The 18,095-nt window shown below is 59.2% G+C and overlaps 1 protein-coding gene across 1 annotated transcript in view; it reads left to right on the top strand.

The window, feature by feature from the left end:
• The window catches only part of COL7A1 (collagen type VII alpha 1 chain), an 80,284-nt gene that overhangs the window by 48,865 nt on the left and 13,324 nt on the right, over positions 1–18,095 (top strand). The window contains exons 74-104 of the mRNA XM_019536858.1: positions 1,167–1,376; positions 1,804–1,830; positions 2,436–2,480; positions 3,571–3,642; positions 4,367–4,411; positions 4,991–5,053; positions 5,199–5,243; positions 6,042–6,077; positions 6,802–6,837; positions 7,255–7,299; positions 8,230–8,262; positions 9,142–9,204; positions 9,309–9,344; positions 9,614–9,694; positions 10,246–10,314; positions 10,884–10,919; positions 11,326–11,367; positions 11,449–11,493; positions 11,608–11,652; positions 11,856–11,891; positions 12,286–12,345; positions 12,889–13,014; positions 14,231–14,302; positions 15,023–15,058; positions 15,733–15,792; positions 16,170–16,214; positions 16,319–16,354; positions 16,833–16,868; positions 17,231–17,287; positions 17,586–17,657; positions 17,979–18,050. Coding sequence (XP_019392403.1) covers positions 1,167–1,376; positions 1,804–1,830; positions 2,436–2,480; positions 3,571–3,642; positions 4,367–4,411; positions 4,991–5,053; positions 5,199–5,243; positions 6,042–6,077; positions 6,802–6,837; positions 7,255–7,299; positions 8,230–8,262; positions 9,142–9,204; positions 9,309–9,344; positions 9,614–9,694; positions 10,246–10,314; positions 10,884–10,919; positions 11,326–11,367; positions 11,449–11,493; positions 11,608–11,652; positions 11,856–11,891; positions 12,286–12,345; positions 12,889–13,014; positions 14,231–14,302; positions 15,023–15,058; positions 15,733–15,792; positions 16,170–16,214; positions 16,319–16,354; positions 16,833–16,868; positions 17,231–17,287; positions 17,586–17,657; positions 17,979–18,050 — 1,782 coding nt within the window. The remainder of the gene's footprint in view (positions 1–1,166; positions 1,377–1,803; positions 1,831–2,435; positions 2,481–3,570; positions 3,643–4,366; positions 4,412–4,990; positions 5,054–5,198; positions 5,244–6,041; positions 6,078–6,801; positions 6,838–7,254; positions 7,300–8,229; positions 8,263–9,141; positions 9,205–9,308; positions 9,345–9,613; positions 9,695–10,245; positions 10,315–10,883; positions 10,920–11,325; positions 11,368–11,448; positions 11,494–11,607; positions 11,653–11,855; positions 11,892–12,285; positions 12,346–12,888; positions 13,015–14,230; positions 14,303–15,022; positions 15,059–15,732; positions 15,793–16,169; positions 16,215–16,318; positions 16,355–16,832; positions 16,869–17,230; positions 17,288–17,585; positions 17,658–17,978; positions 18,051–18,095) is intronic.

Raw genomic sequence — 18,095 nt, 5'->3', positions numbered from 1 at the left:
CATAGTGGGGGGTCTCTGTCATGCCTCTCCTGTGCAGATGCCTTCCCTTCTCCTGCACATCTGTGCCAGGGCCACGGCCCATACTGGGCTCTCCTGGTTTCCTCTCCACGTGTAACCCTCCCCTGGAACCGAAGGGCTTTGTGACAGGGCCCAGATAAGATGCCTCTTTATGAAGGGCCTGTCTGTGCTGCTCAGATGATTGAATCCCAGAGAAGCAGAGCTGGAAGAGACCTCCAGAGGTCTAGTCCAACCCCTGCCTGAGGCAGGATCAGCCCCATCCAAACCATCCCATACAAATCCATCGTCTAACCTTTTAGCAAAACAACACAGTCAACCCTGACATAACACAATACAGAACCCCCTAACCTGCCACGGGTAGGCCTATCATAGGTAGCCACAGGTAGCAGTGGGACCATGGCAGCCAATGTCCTGCTTCTGTAAAGGTTGCCAGTATACGCTCAGGAGATCCCAGGTAGAGGGCCATGCTCCCCACTGCAGAGGAAGGCAAAACCCCCATAGTCTGTACTAATCTGACCATGGAGTAAAATGTCTTCCTTACCCTAAATATGGCAATTGGTCTGGCCCTGAGCAGAGAGGCAAGACCCTCTAGCCAGGAATATCTGGGTTTGGGTCCCAGCAGGAGCACCAGCACACCCCAGTCAGTCCCCGTCTTTGGCTGCAGCCAATACCCATTGCCCGTGAGGAAGGCTTAAAAGCACCATGACATGCAGCGGTGGGGGAGTGGGAGGGGAGAATGCTATTCCCCAGCCCCCTGCGGCAACCAGCAAAGCCCAGAAAGTGACCCTTCCAGTGTTAGGGAATGGCAGGCTCCATTGCCTCCCTAGTAATGGGCAGTGACTCCATGGCTCACTAGCCACAGAGACTGAACTGTCCGTGCCTCTTGCGGGGGTCCATCCAGTCCTGGGCTGAAGCCCATTGCTTGGGGCAGCCTATGAAGGAAGCCTGTCTCTGCACTTTCAGGCTGACATGTGGCTCACAACACATGTGTAACTGCAGTGCTAACCAGCCAGCCCCAAGGCCTGAGCTTCCCATCGCTGCAGCGAGAGCCTGCCAGGAAAAGGCAGCTTCTGGCAGGGCAGGGGCAGCTAGCACTGTGAGTGGTGGACCTGGTATCAGAGCCAGTTGAACTGTGCTGTTTTCTGCAGGGCATGAGGGGCTTCCCTGGAGAGAGAGGCCCCAAGGGGGACAGAGGAGACCAGGGTCCCCCCGGTCCCCAAGGCCCCGTGGGACGTGCCGTCGGAGATCGAGGTCCAGAGGGGCCTCCTGGCCAGCCCGGGGAGCCTGGCAAGCCTGGAATCCCTGGGGTGCCTGGCCGGGCCGGGGAGCTCGGGGAGGCTGGCAGGCCTGGCGAGAAGGTGAGCAAAGCCAGGAAGGTGGGGGAGAGGGTTGGAGCGGCAATCTCACTGCAGGGCCTGTGAAGGTCTCTGCTGTCCAGGAGGGGCTGGGGGCCTGCTGAGGAGCCTGCCTCTCCCTGAGGCACTGCTGGTTTTGTGAGCCCTGGCTTCTGTGGGCGATTATTACTGCTGTGTGCATGGTGGCAGCACAGGGAGTAGAGCCTTTCTGCTGAGGCTGGCATTGGGAGTAGATGGTCTCAGTGAGCAGGCTCCCAGTTCCCCCCATCTCTGCCAGGGGAGGACCTCAGCTGCCTGGCAGACTCTGCATGGGCCCTGTCTGGGTGGGACTCAAAGTGCCAGCCTTGCTGTGCCTGCCTCCTGGGGACCTGGGAGCAGAGCCACAATCTGGAGTTGGCTGCACTGACCCACCACCACCTTTGCTTTGCAGGGCGAGAGGGGCGAGCGAGGCGAGCAGGTGAGTGAGGCTGGTGCCCTCTGCCATCCCTGTGGCTTGCAAATATGCCGTGACCTGGTGGGGGTGGCCGTGTGTGTGTGCTCAGGTTCTTACCTGTGACATTCAGTGATGGTGACATCTAGCCTTAGGGCTGTAGTCCTTCAGCCCCAGGACAGATGCATGGTGTCCTGAACTCAGGATGCATTGCTGAGTATTGAAGGCTGATGGCTCCCAGTGAGAGCCCCAGCCCTCACCCTGTGGCCAGAGCCCTGGGAGCTGGTATGTCCAGTAGTGGGAAAGGTTTTTCTAGGGGTGCTGGCAGTGCCCATCTCTAGCTGGACAGGTCTCGGGGCTTCATGTGGGGTCTGGGAGTAGAACAGGCTGCAGCTGTCCTGCAAGGGCAGCTGTGACTGCAAAAAGGAAGGTCTCTGGGGTCTGGAGCCCTGGGAGGTGTCTGGAGGACAGTCTCCTGCCCTCCCAGTTCTCCCCGCTGTGGGCTGGTGTCCCAGGGCTGCCTGCTTCTGGGCTCAGGCCCTGTGGCTCTTCATCCCCTGGGACTGGCTTCCTCTCTGTGCCCTCGGGAGCTTTCCTCTCTCTGCCTCTTGACCTGTTTGTCTCTTTGCCAGGGCAGAGATGGCCAGCCGGGTCCTCCCGGGCCCCCAGGGCCCAAGGTGAGTGATTCTCCCTAGCCTGGCTACTCCCTGGCTGGCTGCAGGGACCAGGAAGGAATTGGGGACCTGTTGTGGGCACTGTGTTTGGCTCTGAGCCATCACCTAGGAATCTGAGACCCGGGCTCCCTGGGCTGGTGGGATGACAGCTGAAAGACCATGTACTGTGTACCTGGGAAAGTGAGCACCCTGTGGCCACCTATCACACCGCTAGCCTCACTCCAGCAGATGCTTAGATCTGGACAGCTGTGCCCATTGGGACTGGGCTGGGGGAGGAAGGGCCGGCAGGGACAGAGCCAGTGAAGGTGATCCCCTGTGATTCAATGTTATTGCCCTTCAATTCCCTCGAGCCATTGGTCCTCTTCATGTTTTGTGGCCCTGTGTTCCCATCGGGCCTTGTGCTGCTGGTAGCTCAGACAGGTACCAGGGGAAGCCACTGCTAGTAGCCACAAGGCCACTGGCTGCCGAAACTGGGAAACAGTTGTGTCCCAGGACACATTGCACTGTGTCCTGCCCTCTGGGATAGCAGGTGCCAGCACCACTCCCGTCCCTGGGATCTGGCAGGATTGGCTTTGCCCTCAGACCTGTCTGACAGGATCAATACACATCTTCAGGGTCATGGGTGACATCCCTATTCCCTGAACCTGTCTGTGCCACCAGCTTCCAATTTCTGGGTGTTACCTTCAGGGACCTGTCCTGAGTCCCTTGGGGTTAGGTCTGGCACAGAGCATGATGGAAGAGTGCGTGCTGTTGCCTCCAAGGTACCTGCCAACCCCTCCCCACCCCAGGCCTGGGGCTGAACTGACTCTCTGGGCAGCTTCTGAGTCATAACTGTGTCTCTGGGTTATAAGTGACCTCTTATGAGCCTATCATGCTCTTTCCTCTAAAGAAGCTGGGTCTGACCACTGGACTTGGTGACCTGCCAGCCTGGCCTGTGTGGCAATTCCTGTAGTTGAGCAAGAGCCCTGCTGGGGCATCAGAGAGTGGGCAAGCCCCTGCTAGGGAAGCAGACTCCCTGGGAGAGCTCCGGATGTGGGGGAGCTGGGGCACTGGCAGCTATGGCTGCCCCTTCTCACTGTGCTCTTACCTCCAGGTGGATATAACAGATGGCAGTCTCTCAGGCTTTCCAGGGGACCGTGGACCCGCCGGACCCAAGGGAACCAGGGTTAGTACCAAGGAGAGTCTACTTTGTGCCCACATGTTACAGCTGTCCCAGTCAGGGCTGCCAGGTCTTGAAATAGATCCCAGGCATGGCAGGAAGTAGAGAGAATAGCTCTCCCTTCCCTCTAGGTTCACCCAAGAGCTGCAGCATGGTGCCAGGAGGGCCATGCTGCTGCCATCCAGCCAAGTGGGATGAGGTCCTGCATCAGCAGCCTTTCCCACAGGAGCCTGCATGTAGAACCTGCTGTCTGGCAGGGACATTTGGCCCTCCTGACCCCCTCTTGGTGGCAGCACAGCCTCTGCTGAGCTCCTGGGGTGTTGCTGGGTGGTTTGGAGTCCCCAGAAGGGCTTCAGGGCAGCAGCAATGGAATTTCTCTTCTCGTGGGTTGTGTCAGAGCTGTAGGGCTTGGACCTGTCCCAAACCAGGGCATCCAGCATGGAAACAGGTGCACATCACCCCTGGAGCCAACCCATCACTTCCTCTGTTACTAGAGGAGTAACAGCAGGCTGAGGCTGAGGCTGAGGCTGAGGCTGAGGCTGAGGCTGTGCAGACAGCAGCCCTGCCCCTGCCGGCGGTGGGGTTGGGGTATGAGCTGGGACTCACAAGTACCAGAGGGTGAGAGGAGCTGGAGCCCCGGGAAGGTGCCCATGGGTTAGACATAGGCTGGGAGCTAAGGAGTGAGGAGCTGAGCCAGGCTTCCCCCTGTTGACTGCTGTTCCCTGTGCAGGGTGAGCCCGGTGTGGACGGCGAGCGGGGACCCAAAGGAGATAAGGTCTGAGTATAGTAAGTCTGCTGGTGCCTTCTCTTCTGGCTGCGTCTCCCTCACGGGCATCTCCTTCCTGGCACACCTGACTCTCTCACCTTCGTCTCACCCTCTCTTTGCTGTCCTTCCTCTTGACCGCATTGGTGCCCACAGGCCATGGGCTGGGTGGCACCTTGGATGCCCAAGATGGGCATGGACACCCTCGTGTTCCCTGAGTGAGTCCCTCTGGGGCAGGTGGGTGCTAGTGCATGGGAGAAACTGTGTACAGGCAGGGCATCTCAGGCCCAAGACCTTCAAGCCAGCTGTTCCCACAGACCTCACAGCTGGAGAAGGCTGCCTTGTACTGTAGGGCCCTCACATAAACACAGTGTGTGGTGGGGGGTGCACGTGTGTGCATGCGCGTGTGTGTGCCAGGCATTAGGGATGCTCAGACACCCCCTTTTCAGAGACCTAGAGCCCTGCTGTCTCCCCAGAGTATCAGAGAAGCCCTAGAAAGAGGGCCTCCAGGGTAAGCTGTGGCAGGGGCTCAGCAGGGTGGCTCACTGTGACTTGTTGCTGTACATGATGTGCTGCACTTCTGATTTTCAGGGTGACCCTGGGCAGAAGGGAGAGAGGGGAGAGGCTGGTGAGAAAGGCCGGGATGGCAGCCCGGTGAGTACCACTGGGATGAGCCAGATGGTGGGTCAGGAGCCAAGGCTGGCCAAGCCCAGGGGGGCTGGATTAGCAGCCACTGTGTGCAGCCCTCCGTGGTGCTGAGGAGCAGTGGACTGTGTGCTCATTGCCTCATCTGCTGCAGGGCCTTCCAGGAGAACGAGGCCTGGCGGGACCAGAAGGGAAGCCGGTAAGTATGGGGGCGAGTGCCAGATGGGAGGGGTGGGGCGAGAGGGAGGACTCTGAAAACCAGGTGCCTGGCCAATACCAGATGGGAGGCAGCTCGGTTTGTTTGGGGTGCAGTCCAGAACCAGCATCTCTGCATCATCAGACCCAGCCAAGATCCCTGTTCCCCAGGAGATGGCAGCTTCTGTGAGGTGCCCAGGAACCTAACACAGCCCCTTCCTCAGACTCCTCAATTTGGGCAAGCTCAGAGTCACCCTGGCCACAGGGTGATGAGGTGTCCTTTGGCACCACAGGGGGACAGGCTGCGATTCCAATGGAGCAGCCAGACAGAGACCAGGGAGCCCGAGACCAGGTCCTCGTGTTTTGCATGCTCCGTCTGTGTCTTCCATGCCACATGGGCTGGAGCGGGCACAAGGCTTTCTGCTGCATCCCCAGGCACCCAGGTGCCTGCACTGCCCTGGAAGATGTCCCCTAGGCAGCAGGCCCTCTGCCCCAGGGCCACCATACCCCTCTCCCTCATGCCCCTTGCCAAATTGTGCTTCCCACTCATGCTGTTGCCATTTTGTGTCCTTCCCTCCCATCCAGGGCCCGCAGGGCTTTAGGGGGCCACCTGGCCCAGCTGTAAGTAACCTCCGCAGCAGCCTTGGTTCTGGGCATGGTCTGTGGTGCCTTCCCAAGCTCTCTCTATCTTGTGCAGCTCTGCCTTGGTGGTGTGTTCGCAGGAGACCAGGCCTGGCCTGGGGCTGGGGCTGGGGCTGCTTTGGGAGCGCTAATCCCCTGGCTCTGAATTGCCTCTTTGCAGGGTTTGCCCGGCTTCCCCGGAGTCCTGGGCCGACCGGTAGGTGTTGTCCTCCCACCCCTGCATGGCAGCCAGTGTGCCCCCCTCCTGTGGTTTTCCTAGCTGGAGCTGTTTGCTTTGGGAGTTTGGTGTGGGGAGGCAGATCCATTCCCTCGGAGGTAGAGCAGAGCCTATGACCTAGGAGATGCAGGGTCTGGTGCTGGTTCGGAGTCAGGAAAGTCTCCTGCCCACTTCTGGGCCTCAGTGTTCCTGTCTGGGGTTTGTGACACCACTGCACCTCCCTGGTGTAACTGCACACTCCAGGTGCCCTGAGAGCCTTGGTGGGTGCTGCAGAGAAGGGTCCAGAATAACGGATTTACCAACCAGCTCCCTGCACCCCTCTCTGCCATTTCCCAAACAGTGCCCTAGCATCCCTGCTGCACTCGTGCTGCAGAATCTGAGAAGCAGCAGGCGGCCTGTGTCTGGTGGTGGGGAGCCCCCGGGCCCAGCTGGGCTGGCCCCACTCATCACATGGGCAGCATGAGTGTAACTCTGTCAGCCCCCTTCTGAGGGGGGGGAGAGTTGGCTATGGGGCAGCGCAGGGGCTCTCATGGCAGGTAAAATGCTGGGGCCAGTTCAGCCACTGCCCCCTTCTCAAGCTCTCAATCTGAAGAAAGCCCAGAGCCCTGTTGGCCCATCTGAGCCCTGCAAGGCAGGAAGTGATCAGCTCCCCCTGCCCCAGGGTTCTGTACCCAGCACTAACTGTCTCTCTCCTTTCCTGCAGGGCAGCCAGGGAGACCCTGGGCCACCAGGCCCCCCTGTAAGTACATGTCACTTCCTGCACTGAGTGCTGAGAATGGCAGCGCCTAAATTCAGTGCATGTATTGAATTGGCAGCTGTAATGATGGGAGGGGGACTGTTTGGGGGGTGCCCAGACACCTACCCTGCCACAGGGATCACATCAGGAAGGGGTATTGGGACGTCCACCTTCTATATGAGCCAGGAAGGGTGGGTGTCTCCACTCTGTGTTCCCTGCATGGCTGATGCTGCAGCCTTCCACAATACTGGCAAGGTCAGGGCTGGGCAGTGCCAAGCCCAACCTGCTAACCAGGGTGCAGGTGGGTTGGGAGTTCCCACACAGCAAAGCAGACGAGAGGCTGCTGATCACTGTGTGCATGCTGTTCCTGAACATTGGGGCTGGCTGTCCCAGGAGGTAATTGCCCCTCATTCCTTGCAGGGCCCCGCTGGGCTGTCAGGTGCTCAGGGCCCACCTGGAATAAAGGTATGTCCTATGCCAGGTGTTCAGTCCACTTGGGGGCTAAAACCTCTGCCTGGAGTCCACTTACCCATACTGAACTCAGGTCATCTCTGAGGGGCTGGGTTGGCCCAAGCAAGCACTGTCACTGGCTATCAGAGCATGGCTTTCACCTCCCTGGGGGGCTACCAGGTTCCACACAGGGTACACATGGGTGAGGTGCAGCCCTGTGGACTCTGTGTTCACCCCGCTACAGAGCTGCCAGCTCCAGGCAGAAGGTTACACTGCCCCCAGGCCATGGAGGGTATGAGGTGTCAGCACTCTGTGTGTGTGTGTGTGTGTGTGTGTGTGTGTGTGCGTGCGTGCGTGCGTGTGCGTGCGTGCATGTGTGTGTGTGTCCGTGCAGGCACGCACCTGCCCCCTGCCCAGTTCGCGTGCTGAAGAGGTGCTTCCAGTGGGTGGGTGGCTCCAGGGGCTCTGGTTCCAAGCAGGCCATGGGTGCCATGCCCTTGAGCCCACATGGCAATGTTCAAGTGGTGCCACAGCCTCCAGGTCTCACGGAAGCTGGTGAGAGCTTTGGTTCCAGAGAACTGGCATCGCCCTGTGCGGCTACTGGACTTCTCCTGCAGGGCAAGGACTTCCCCAAGACCAGTGCCCCAGTGAACCCTATCATGCCCAGCTCCCAAATCCAACCAGCTTTCCTACATTGCAGCAAAGCTTTAGGGACCTGCCAGAAGGGCACGTACCTCTCATCATCCTGGAGCCCCGAGAGGTCCAGGAGTAGGCCATAGGCTGCATGCTGCTGGAGCTGATGCCGGCAGGCCCATCTCTGCTGATGTCCCTCTGAGCTGCCCACAGCTGGTGTGACCAATCCTGGGGCCTACCCTCAGCTCTGGGCCTTGGAGTGTTATCTCTGCCAGGGGTGGGGTATCCTAATGCCAAAGTTTCTGTTTGCAGGGAGATGTGGGTGAGCCTGGTGCCAGCATCCGGGTGAGTAGCTAAGCCGTCCCAGCCCAACTTCATAGCATCCTAAAGAAGTCAGGCTGGAAGGGACCAACAGCCATCTAGTCCAACCCCAGCCTGAGGCAAGAGCAGTCCTATCCCAACCATCCTGTACAAATCCATAATCTAACTTCCTAGTAAAACTACCATCAACCCTGATGCAATGCAAGACATAACACCCTAAATTGCCACAGGTAAAGCAGGGGGACCATGGCAGGCAATGTTCTGCTACTGTAAAAGGTTGTTAATACACAGTTAAGAGATCCTAGGTAAAGGTCCACGCCCCTGCCACAAAGGAAGGTAAAGCCCTCACTATCTGTACTAATCTGGCCATAGGGTAAAGATCCTTCCTAACCCCAAATATGGTGATTGGTTAGACCCTGAACAGAGGGACAAGACCCTCTAGGCAGGAACTTCTGACTCCCAGTCCCGAGTCCCAACAGGAACGTGACACATCCCAGTCAAGATCCCCAGCCTTGGCTGTAACCAACACCCAATGCCTCTGAGGAAGGTTTAAAAAACACCCTAATGCATGTAGCAGAAAGGGAAGGAGGAGGCACCCAGAAAAGCCCAGGAGCCTGGGAAACACCCATAGTAGAACAGACAAAGCTGTGCCTAGACCATCCCCAACCAGTGGCTGTCCAGCATGTTCTTGAACACCTCCAGTGATGGAGAGACCACAGCTTCCATCAGCAGTCTGTTCTACTTGCTCTGACCCTAGCTCGGTCTCAGGCAGGCATGGACCTCTCTAAGGGGTACAGTCCTGCCATGACAGGGCCCTTCCTTTTGGGCTCCGTGGGTACTGTTCCCTGCTGTCCTGAGGGGGCAGCTCCCACAGCTCTCTGATGTACATTCCTTCTGTTGCAGGGCTTGCCTGGTCCCCAGGGCAATGTCGGCCTCCCAGGCCCACCAGGGCCCCCTGGCCTCGTGGTAGGTAGTAGGTGTGGAGCAGGAGTCATCTCCATGCTGCACCCCAGGACGGTGGTTTCTGTTCCTCCTTCTCTGTTTGATTCCTGCATGTGTTTGTTCAATAGGGACCACAGGGCATGCCAGGACTGCCAGGACAAGTGGTGAGTTTGGCATGGTCCCTTCCCCATGGGCATGGCTTGGCTGCTGGCCCTCCCTGTGTCCCACCATTGCCATCCTGGCTCTCAGTCTCCACATACCAGGCCCTGCTGGCAGAGCAGGCGAGGCCCTGGCACCCCCTTGTCCCATCTGTGGATGAAGCTCTCATTTCCATTCTCAGGGTCATGGAAACCCAGAAGAGGGGCCAGCTCTGGTGTGAAATGTCTGCTCTGCTGGCCCCAGTTGCTTCAGTAGTGTCCTTCCTGTTCCCTAGGGGGAGAGTGGAAAGCCCGGCGTGCCAGGCAGAGATGGTGTACCAGGGAAGGAGGGAGAGGCAGGGCTGCCAGGAAAAATGGTACGTGTCTGGAGGGGGCTGGCAGGACAGGCTCCTTGGGTACCAGACACTCCAGTGGGAAGGGCCGTGGCAGCCAGGCTCAAGCTGTTCCCATCACTTGGGTTCTCAAGTGACTGCACAGGTTGGAAATGCTGCATCCCATTACACTGGGTCTCACCCCCCCGTGCCCTGGCTCTGGACTCTCGGGGCAGTCTCCTGCCTCGGTGAGGCCGGCTCCAGCTGGAGGAGACAGGAGGGCCCTGTGCTGCAGGCTACAGAGACACAGTGCCAACAGCCTGGCTGGTAATCTGGGGCTGTGTAGCTTTGCCAGTGCAGCCTGGCACATGGGAGGACTACCAGGATTGGATGGGTAGGAGAGTGCAGACAACTGAAGTCAGCTCTCCCATGGGATTAACCTCTGATGTCATACCCGCTCCCCACACGGGGAGCTGATGTGGTGGCAGTGGAGCAGAGGGGGTGGTGTGGGGGCAGGGGGTGGGAAGGTGGGGCAGGGCAGCACCCATCCCACCTTCCTCAGGTCAAGGCTAATGGTTATGTGGATTGTATGCCAGGGCGTCCCAGGACCACCAGGCCCTGCTGGACCCAAAGGAGAGCCAGGCAACGCTGGGCCCCCAGGGCAGGTGAGTGAGATATGGTCTCCCCATCTTATTTTTGGAGCCTGCAGTGGCATGGTACCAGCTCCCTGCAGCCCGTGGCAGTAAGACATGCAAGACCCAGCCCTGCGAGATGGAGTGGGGCCAAGCCAGCCCCCCACCCATGGCTTTGGAGCAGACGTTCCCCACATGCCCCTGCCTCCCATGCCCACCTCTTGAGCCCAGCTTTGGGGCAGGTGGAGCCAGGGGCCTGCCCTGCTCCCAGCCTGTGGTGGGGATGTTTTAGTGGTGGGCTGTGAGGCTGGGAGGTCATTTCATTCTTTCCTGCTGCAGGAATCCTTAATACAAGTCCCTTAGGGAAAGGGCACCAGGGGCCTTGGTTCAATGTAAGCTTCCAGCTTCAGGCCTGGAAGTGGTAGGAATAGCCCCAGGGCTCAGCTGTTGTGGTCACCTTGCTGATATGGCGGGGGTGTTACCATCCTTGTGCCTAAGCATTGGTGAAGCAGGAAGGTTTTGTGTTCTGCTTCATGCCCCATGGTGAGAGAGCACTCCCCAGCACCACTACTGTTAAACATCCATATTTCCCCTGTCTCTAGGCCACTGTCGGGCTTCCTGGGATGAAGGGTGAGAAGGTAAGAGGCCTACTGGGGGCTTACCTTATAGAAATCAGCATGGGAAGCTTTAGGGGGGATAGGAGGACAAAGAACCAGGGCTTCTGTGTTCTGTTGCCCCTCTGGCCCTGCAGGTGCAATAATAATATTGTGAGTGGCTAAGAGAGGCCAAAAAGTCAGGGGGGCTTCAGCAGCCTGGAACAAGCCAACCCCTCACCAGCCCACACCTGGTAGGCTGGAGACCTAGTGCTCTGCTGCCCCTGTGTTCAGGTGTTACCTGAAATCTGGCCAGGGAGCTCTGGAGGCAGCCATGGGTGGGAGGAGGGTGGGAAGCCCAGGGCTCACATTGTAGGGGTGCCGGGCAACCTGCACTCTGGGGGCGCAGTGGGGTTGCCGCAAGTGCTGACCCTTGTGTGTTTCTCTCTAGGGTGAGCCTGGGCAGATGGATGGGGCCCTGCTGGGAAAACCTGTAAGTGAATCTTTCCCGTACCTTCCCCCTCCTGTTCCTCCAGCCCCTGCCCCAATAACCACTCTGAACTCTCTTCCACAGGGTCCCAAGGGTGATCGAGGCTTACCTGGCCCCCGGGGTGATACGGTGAGGAACAGCCCTGCCCCTCCAGGGGCCTCTTCTCTGCTCACTGTCTCCCACGAGTATCTGGCTCAGTCCATTTCCCATAGGTGAGTCTCTGTCTCTCTTCTCTTCCATCAGGGGGAGCCTGGAAGAGCAGGGGAGCCTGGAGACCCTGGGGAAGATGTAAGTACCATGCAGAAGGAGGGCAGGGATTTGGCCAGAGATGGGGATAGCAGAGGCCAGGATTGGAGGCAGGTGGTGTCCTTCCCCATTTCCTGCTCAGCCCCACGCTGCATACAGGTGCCTTCAAGCCCATGTGTTGACACACGTGTGTACAAATGTACAGCATTGGTCTCACTGTATTTTTCATGTTTGTATGTTAACAGGGAGCCAAAGGATCGCATGGAGTCAAAGGGGAGAAGGTGCGTGTCCCCCAGTCCTCCCGAGCTGGAGCATGGGCACCCAGAGCCCACCATGACCAGCCGGTGTGACCGGCCAGTTTGAAGAGGCCAGGCAAGGCCCTGCTTAAACCTGGCACTTGGGGCTGTGGAAATGACACTGCCAGTGTCCCTGGCCCTGGAGGGACATCCAGGGAACCCCTTCTCCAGGGCCCATTCAGTCAGGCTGCCAGCAAGGAGCAGCACCTGCAGAGCTGGCATGGCTTGTGACATGGGCATTGCCCTGCTGGTAGCTGGCCTATTCCTACCACCTCACTCCCTGGGGGCCATTGTCAGCCCCTCCTCACTCCCACATACCCAGGGCCACCTGCTCAGTGTGCTCACAACCTACCATTTCTCTTTCCCATGCCCCATTCAGGGTTTGCCTGGGATCGGCCTGCAGGGACCCCCTGGGCAGGACGGGCCTCCTGGCTTGAAGGTAACCTCTTTGGGAGCTTTGCTAGCCCGGGTTTTGCACAGACAGTGCTTACAGAGCCGCAAGGCAAGACAAGGAATCCGGACACCTGGGTTCTGGTCCTGATGCTGCCCCTGGCTGGCCTCTTCCCTTCCCTGTGCTTGTCTCCCTGCTGTGCTGCTGGGTTCCTGGCACTGATCCACCTTTCCAAAGCACTTGCTTGGAAGATGACACCCCCCGGAGACCCCCAGCCAGGGAGAGCTCATGATCCCTTGGTACTGCACAGGGGGCAGGCATCAGGCTTTCCCTCCCCTGTCTCAGCCTTCACCCTGCCCTCCCTGCCCAAGCCCAAGCCCCTTCCCCTGCTTTTGGTGCTTGGCCAGTCCACCGCTACTCCCCCCACTCACTCCCCCAGGCCTCCCTCTTCCCACCAAACCCCCAGTCTCCTGATGGGGACACTGGCCCTGGCCCTGGCCCTCTGTTCCATCCTTAGTGGTCCAGAGCCAGCTGCATGAGTCCTCCCCCAGCACCAGGCTCAGCAGCTCTGCCTTCTTGTCTCCATGCCAGGGGGACACTGGTTTGCCAGGCCCACCAGGACCCCAGGGCTCACCAGGCATTGCAGGGACCCCAGGCCAGCCTGGCCTGAGGGGAGAAAATGGACAGCCAGGGCCCCCAGGAGCTCCAGGAGAGAGGGTAAGCAATGTGCCAGGCCTAGGCCTTGAGTTTCATAGATTCAGATTCATAATTGTTAGGGGCTGGAAGGGACCTTACAAGATCATTGGGTCCAGCCCCCCTGCACTTGGACAGAAAAGACTGCTGGGATCAGATGACTCCAGGAAGATGTGTGTGCAGATATTTTTTGAAGTTTGCCAGGGTGGGTGAAGGTGCCATCCCTGGGGGGAGCCTGTTCCAGACCCTTGGCACTCAACTTGCAAAGAAGTTTTTCCGTATGTTCTGTCTGAAGCACTTTTCAGTCAGTTTATGCCCATCGTTTCTTGTCTTCTCCTGGGGGGCCTTAGTGAACAGATGCTCCCACAGGCCCTTCTGTGCACCCCTTATATACTCATAGGCTGCCACCGAGTCCCCGCTGAGTTGTCTTTTCTTCAGGCTTAACAGTTTCAAATCTTTCAGCCTGTCCTCGTATGACTTGCTCATACAGTGACAGCTCTCCCCCTCTTCCCCCAACCCTTGCCAAAACAAGGGGCCCCAGCTCAGGCTGTGGGGACCCCCCCCCTTTGGTGGCAGGGCCAGGGTCAGTCAGCAGTGTGACAGCAGGGACCCAGCAGCTGCCCTAGGCTTGGCCCTACCATGTGTGGTACAAAGGCAGCTTGCACAGTGTCCCTGGAGTCTGTTAGATGTTTCTGGGCTCCTTGACTCTGGCCAGTAGGGCCCCTGCAACCCTGGAGCCCCAAGGCTCATGGGAAGAAGAAGTGGTAAAGACTGGATAGGACTTCTTTGGCCCTCCCCTGTCTTGATGCCTTCTGCCAGCTCCCATCCTGGACTGTCAGGGCACCCAGCAGTGCCCCCTCAAAGGACTCAGTGTGTTTCCCCTACTCATTCCTCTACCCTGCTTGCTGGCCGTGTGACTCCAACATGGCAGCACCTGCCCTAACTGAGCTGGATTCTCCTCTCCATGCTGGTGGGACCCAGGAGTCTCCCTGCCTGCAACCCTACTCAGTGCTGCAGCAGCAGCAGCCCTGGAGCTGCTTTCTTTGGGTGGCCTGCTTGTGGGCCCTGTCCTTGGGATCTCAGTGAAGGAGAGCTGCCCTGGTGCCCAGGCTTGGCCTCTGCTGAGTGGGGCCTTCTCCAGGCTCCCTTCAGTGCCAGGGCAGCCCCAGGCCTTGACTTGTAGTGAAGCAGTGACTCCACAATGCCAGGGCCTCTACTGATGACTGGTGCTTTTTTCAAGGGTTTGATTGGCTTTCCTGGAAGAGATGGCACCGCTGGACCATCAGGTCCCCCAGGACCCCCAGGGCTAGCTGTGAGTACCAGATGTCTGATGCCACCCAACACAGGGGCTGGGTTTGGCTGCAGCCTGGTAGGAGGAGGAGGAGGGAGGAGGATGGCACCTGGCTTTCATACAGCACAGCCACTGCCTTCCCTAACTCCCCACCTCCTTATGTGTCTCGGAGGGTAGGGGATCCTGGGGGAGAGGGATGCTGTGAGTATCTGCAGGATTAGTCTAGCTGCCCCTGGAAAATCTTAGCTCACCCCAGGGTTGTGGGGGACTGAGCCAACGGGGAGCCTTTTTGAGACTCAGACACACCCAGAAGGCTTTGCCAGAACTGAGAGGCCTACATGAGTGTGGACCATGGACCTGACTCAAAGTGGCTGTGACTGTGGTGAGGGCAGGTGGGCTACTGGTGTGGCTGCTGGACAGAGAAATCTCTCGTTCGCCCCAGCGTCCCTGGGGACTGGAGTCCATGCTTTGCTCCAGACTCAAGGCAGGGCTAGCAAGTCCCTATGGGCATTTCTGAGCTGCTTCACTGGGCGTGTGTGGACAAACAGCTCCCCTTCAGCTGAAGGCCTCTCCATCAGCTAGCCCCACTGTGCCACTGCTGCCACCCAGGGCCAGAGGGGTGGAAAGGTGTGTGAGGGGGTCACAAAGGGTGGCTGTGAGCTGCCTCATTACTGTGCTGCCTCTGGTGGAGCAGACTCTAGGAGCTATGGAAGGCACTGATCTGCCTCTCTTTCCTTTCAGGGGACCCCAGGCATCTCAGGACTGAAGGGGGACAAGGTAGGCTCTGGTTACACCTGTTACTGCATCTAGCTTCTGCTGCTCTGGGTGGGCTGGGTGGGAGTCTTGGAGTGGGTTCTTGGGATGAACCCCCATCTCCCCAAGGAGCCAGACTTGTGGGGAGCACCTGGGATTGCCCTGCTGATGCAGCAGGTGATGGCAGAGGCTTCTTATTGCCACCTTCTCTGGGGTGTCTTGGACCTCCCTGCCAAGGCCTGTTGACTGCCCTCCTTCCTGTGCAGCTGCCATCTCTGCAGGAGCTGGTGTTTGAGAGCATGGGGGTGGTGGGTGACAGTGGAACGCGGCTGTGGAGGCCGAGAGGGACAAGCAAGTGCCTGTCCTGCCACATGCCCAGCCGACAGCAAGGGTCAGCAAAGACACAGAGCCCTGCAGGCAAGGAGCAGGTGGCTGGTGGATCCTCCCTGGGCAGCTTCAGGGGAGCAGTGCAGAGAGGGAGCACACCTCTCCCTGGGCACTGTGATGTCAGGAGATCTGTGGCAGGGGCTGTGGCTGGGGCCCAGGCTCAGAGGTGTGGGGCAGCTGGGATGGAGCGCATGGGCAGCTTGTGGAGCGGGGCAACCGCAGCAGGGCATTTGCTTCAAGCCACTGCAAGCAGGCTGCCACTAGCTGCAGGGTCACAGATGGGCCTTTCTCTCTCCCTTCCTGTGTGACAGGGAGATGTGGGGACAGGACTGCCAGGAGCCAGAGGCGAGCGAGGAGACCCAGGGCCTCGGGTGCGTATCTCCCCTCCCTCACACCATCACTCAGACCCTGCTCACCCCACCTTGGCCAGCACCCAGTATTGCCATGAGGCAGCTCCCAGGGACAGCATTGTAGCTCTGGGAAGTCTGCACAGCCTGGCTCTGGGCTGTAACATGGCTCCTCTCAAGTGTGGCCTGTGGAACAGGGAGCCCCTGGGGCCCACTCTGTGCCTGGGTCTGAGACAAGCCCTGTGCTGACTACCCAGGAGGCTTTCCATGCCCAGGACCTCCTCAGGCTCGGGTTCCTGCCCTGAGCTCTGCGTCTCTCCCCTCTTCCTGCACAGGGAGCATGCCTCCCTGCCTTGCCCCCACTTCCCAGCTCTGTCTCATTGTCATCTTCCTTTTCGCAGGGTGAAGATGGGCGCCCAGGGCTGGAGGGCGATCGTGGGCCTGCGGTAAATGCACCCCCCTCCCACCTGTTGCCTGCCCCTCCTGCTGGGGCTCTGCTCTGCTCATGTCCCAGGCAGGCACTGTAACTCCCCTTCTCTTTTCTCCTTAGGGGCTGCCTGGGAACCGAGGGGAGCGAGGTGACAAAGTAAGGACAGTGCTGGGGGGGAAGGAAGGGGCAGCTGGGGATGGGGAGGTCCCCTCAGTCCGCTCCCACTGTCTGGCGACTGTGGGAGCCCTTGTTTGCCTGGTGCATCCCAGCAGAGGCCAGGGCTGGAGTTGGGCAGGCAGGGAGCTGCCCCTGGATGTCTCCCTGCCACCCACTGGGACATGGGCTGTCTCCAGGGAAGCCTAAGCTCTCCCTCCAGCTCAGCTTTTCTCCAAGCCTCTCGTTCAGATAGTCAGCCCATCCTGAACACCGTCCTCAAGCCCAGTCTGGGGGTCTCCTTCCAGAGACCCTCATCCCCTCCTGCCTGGTGGAGTCTGGCTCCTTGCCTCCCTGCCCTAAGGCAGTTGGGGAGGAGTGTCAGCATGGGGCTGTGGTGCCCGGGTGGGTCCTGGCTGAGATGGGACTCCCCCCCACCCCACATGAGGTAGGTCTTTCACTGTACTGCCTTCCCCCACAGGGAGACGTGGGACCAATGGGATTAAAGGGAGATAAGGTGAGTGCCTCATTCATCTGTTGCTGTGCCCCCATTGCTGCTACCGCCTGTCTACCCCCAGTGCCAATTGTCAGTATTGAGTCTTGCCCACCATGACCTCTTCCTGGCCCTGGAGCAGCCCAGTCAGTTGACAGTAGCCCCCACACTCTCACAGCCATGTTGGCAGGGTCTGTGGCCCCTCCTGTGCTGCAGTGAGGTCCACCACACAGTGGACACTGGGGAACTGGCCACAATAGACAGCAGACAGCTGTGTGGGCAGCAGCACGTGATGCTGTTAAGCTGGTGGGGTTGGGAGCTGCAGTGTGGCAGGGCTTGGAGAAGGTACATGCTGATCTCTCACTGCATTGTCTTTCCCTGTGCAGGGTGACACCGTTGTCATTGAGGGACCAGCGGGGGCCCGTGGCAACAAGGGCGAACCGGTGAGTGCCCCAGCCCAGATGGATTCCCATTCCCCAGGGCCGGAGTGGGTATAGGCTCTTCCCAGAGCCATGTCCTTCCCTTTGAGGGGAGGATTTACCCCAGCAGGGAGACTTGTGCTGGTGGTTCTAGCCCTGCATGACCTGTGCAGATCTTCCCGCACAGGCCTCCTCAGCCGTCTCCCTTTAGCTACAGCCAGGTTCTGCCCAAGACCTCTTCCCATCTGAGTCTTCCTTGCATGTCAAATCCTTGCCCCTGTGGGGGTCTGACTTCTTCTTCCTCTGCTCTTCCCCACTCCAGGGAGATCGGGGCCTGAAGGGGAACGAGGGAGATAAAGGCAACAAAGGGGACCAGGGCCTCCCAGGCGAGAAGGTATGTGAGCCCTCGGCAGGGGAGAGGAATTGGTGTGGGGCAGCGGCTTTAGACCTGTATCTGTGGGAGCTTCAGGGCCTGGAGCTGCAGCCAGCACTGGGGCATTGCTGGGCCATGGCCCAGTGTGGGACTGTGCAGGAACAGCTCCAGGGATAGCTTGGTATTCCCTGTCCCACCCAGCCCCAGTTGTCACACAGTGGTACAGTGGCTGATACCTCTTCCTTCCCCTGGGACACTGCAGATCCATGCCCCTGCGGGTACAGGGGAACAGGGGGCACTTTTCTCATGCCAGGCAGTGTAACCTCTTCTTTTGCCCCACAGGGTGTCAAGGGGCAGCAGGGCGAGAAGGGCTCCACAGGCTTCCCAGGAGCCCGGGGCCCTGATGGGCAGAAGGTAAGGGTGTTCCCACAGGCAGGCCTGAGCCTGCACATGGGGTAG

This window comes from Crocodylus porosus, unplaced genomic scaffold, assembly GCF_001723895.1.
Source record: "Crocodylus porosus isolate Cpor-Errol unplaced genomic scaffold, CroPor_comp1, whole genome shotgun sequence".
Taxonomy (NCBI): domain Eukaryota; kingdom Metazoa; phylum Chordata; order Crocodylia; family Crocodylidae; genus Crocodylus; species Crocodylus porosus.
This window is presented reverse-complemented; position numbering and strand designations above follow the sequence as displayed.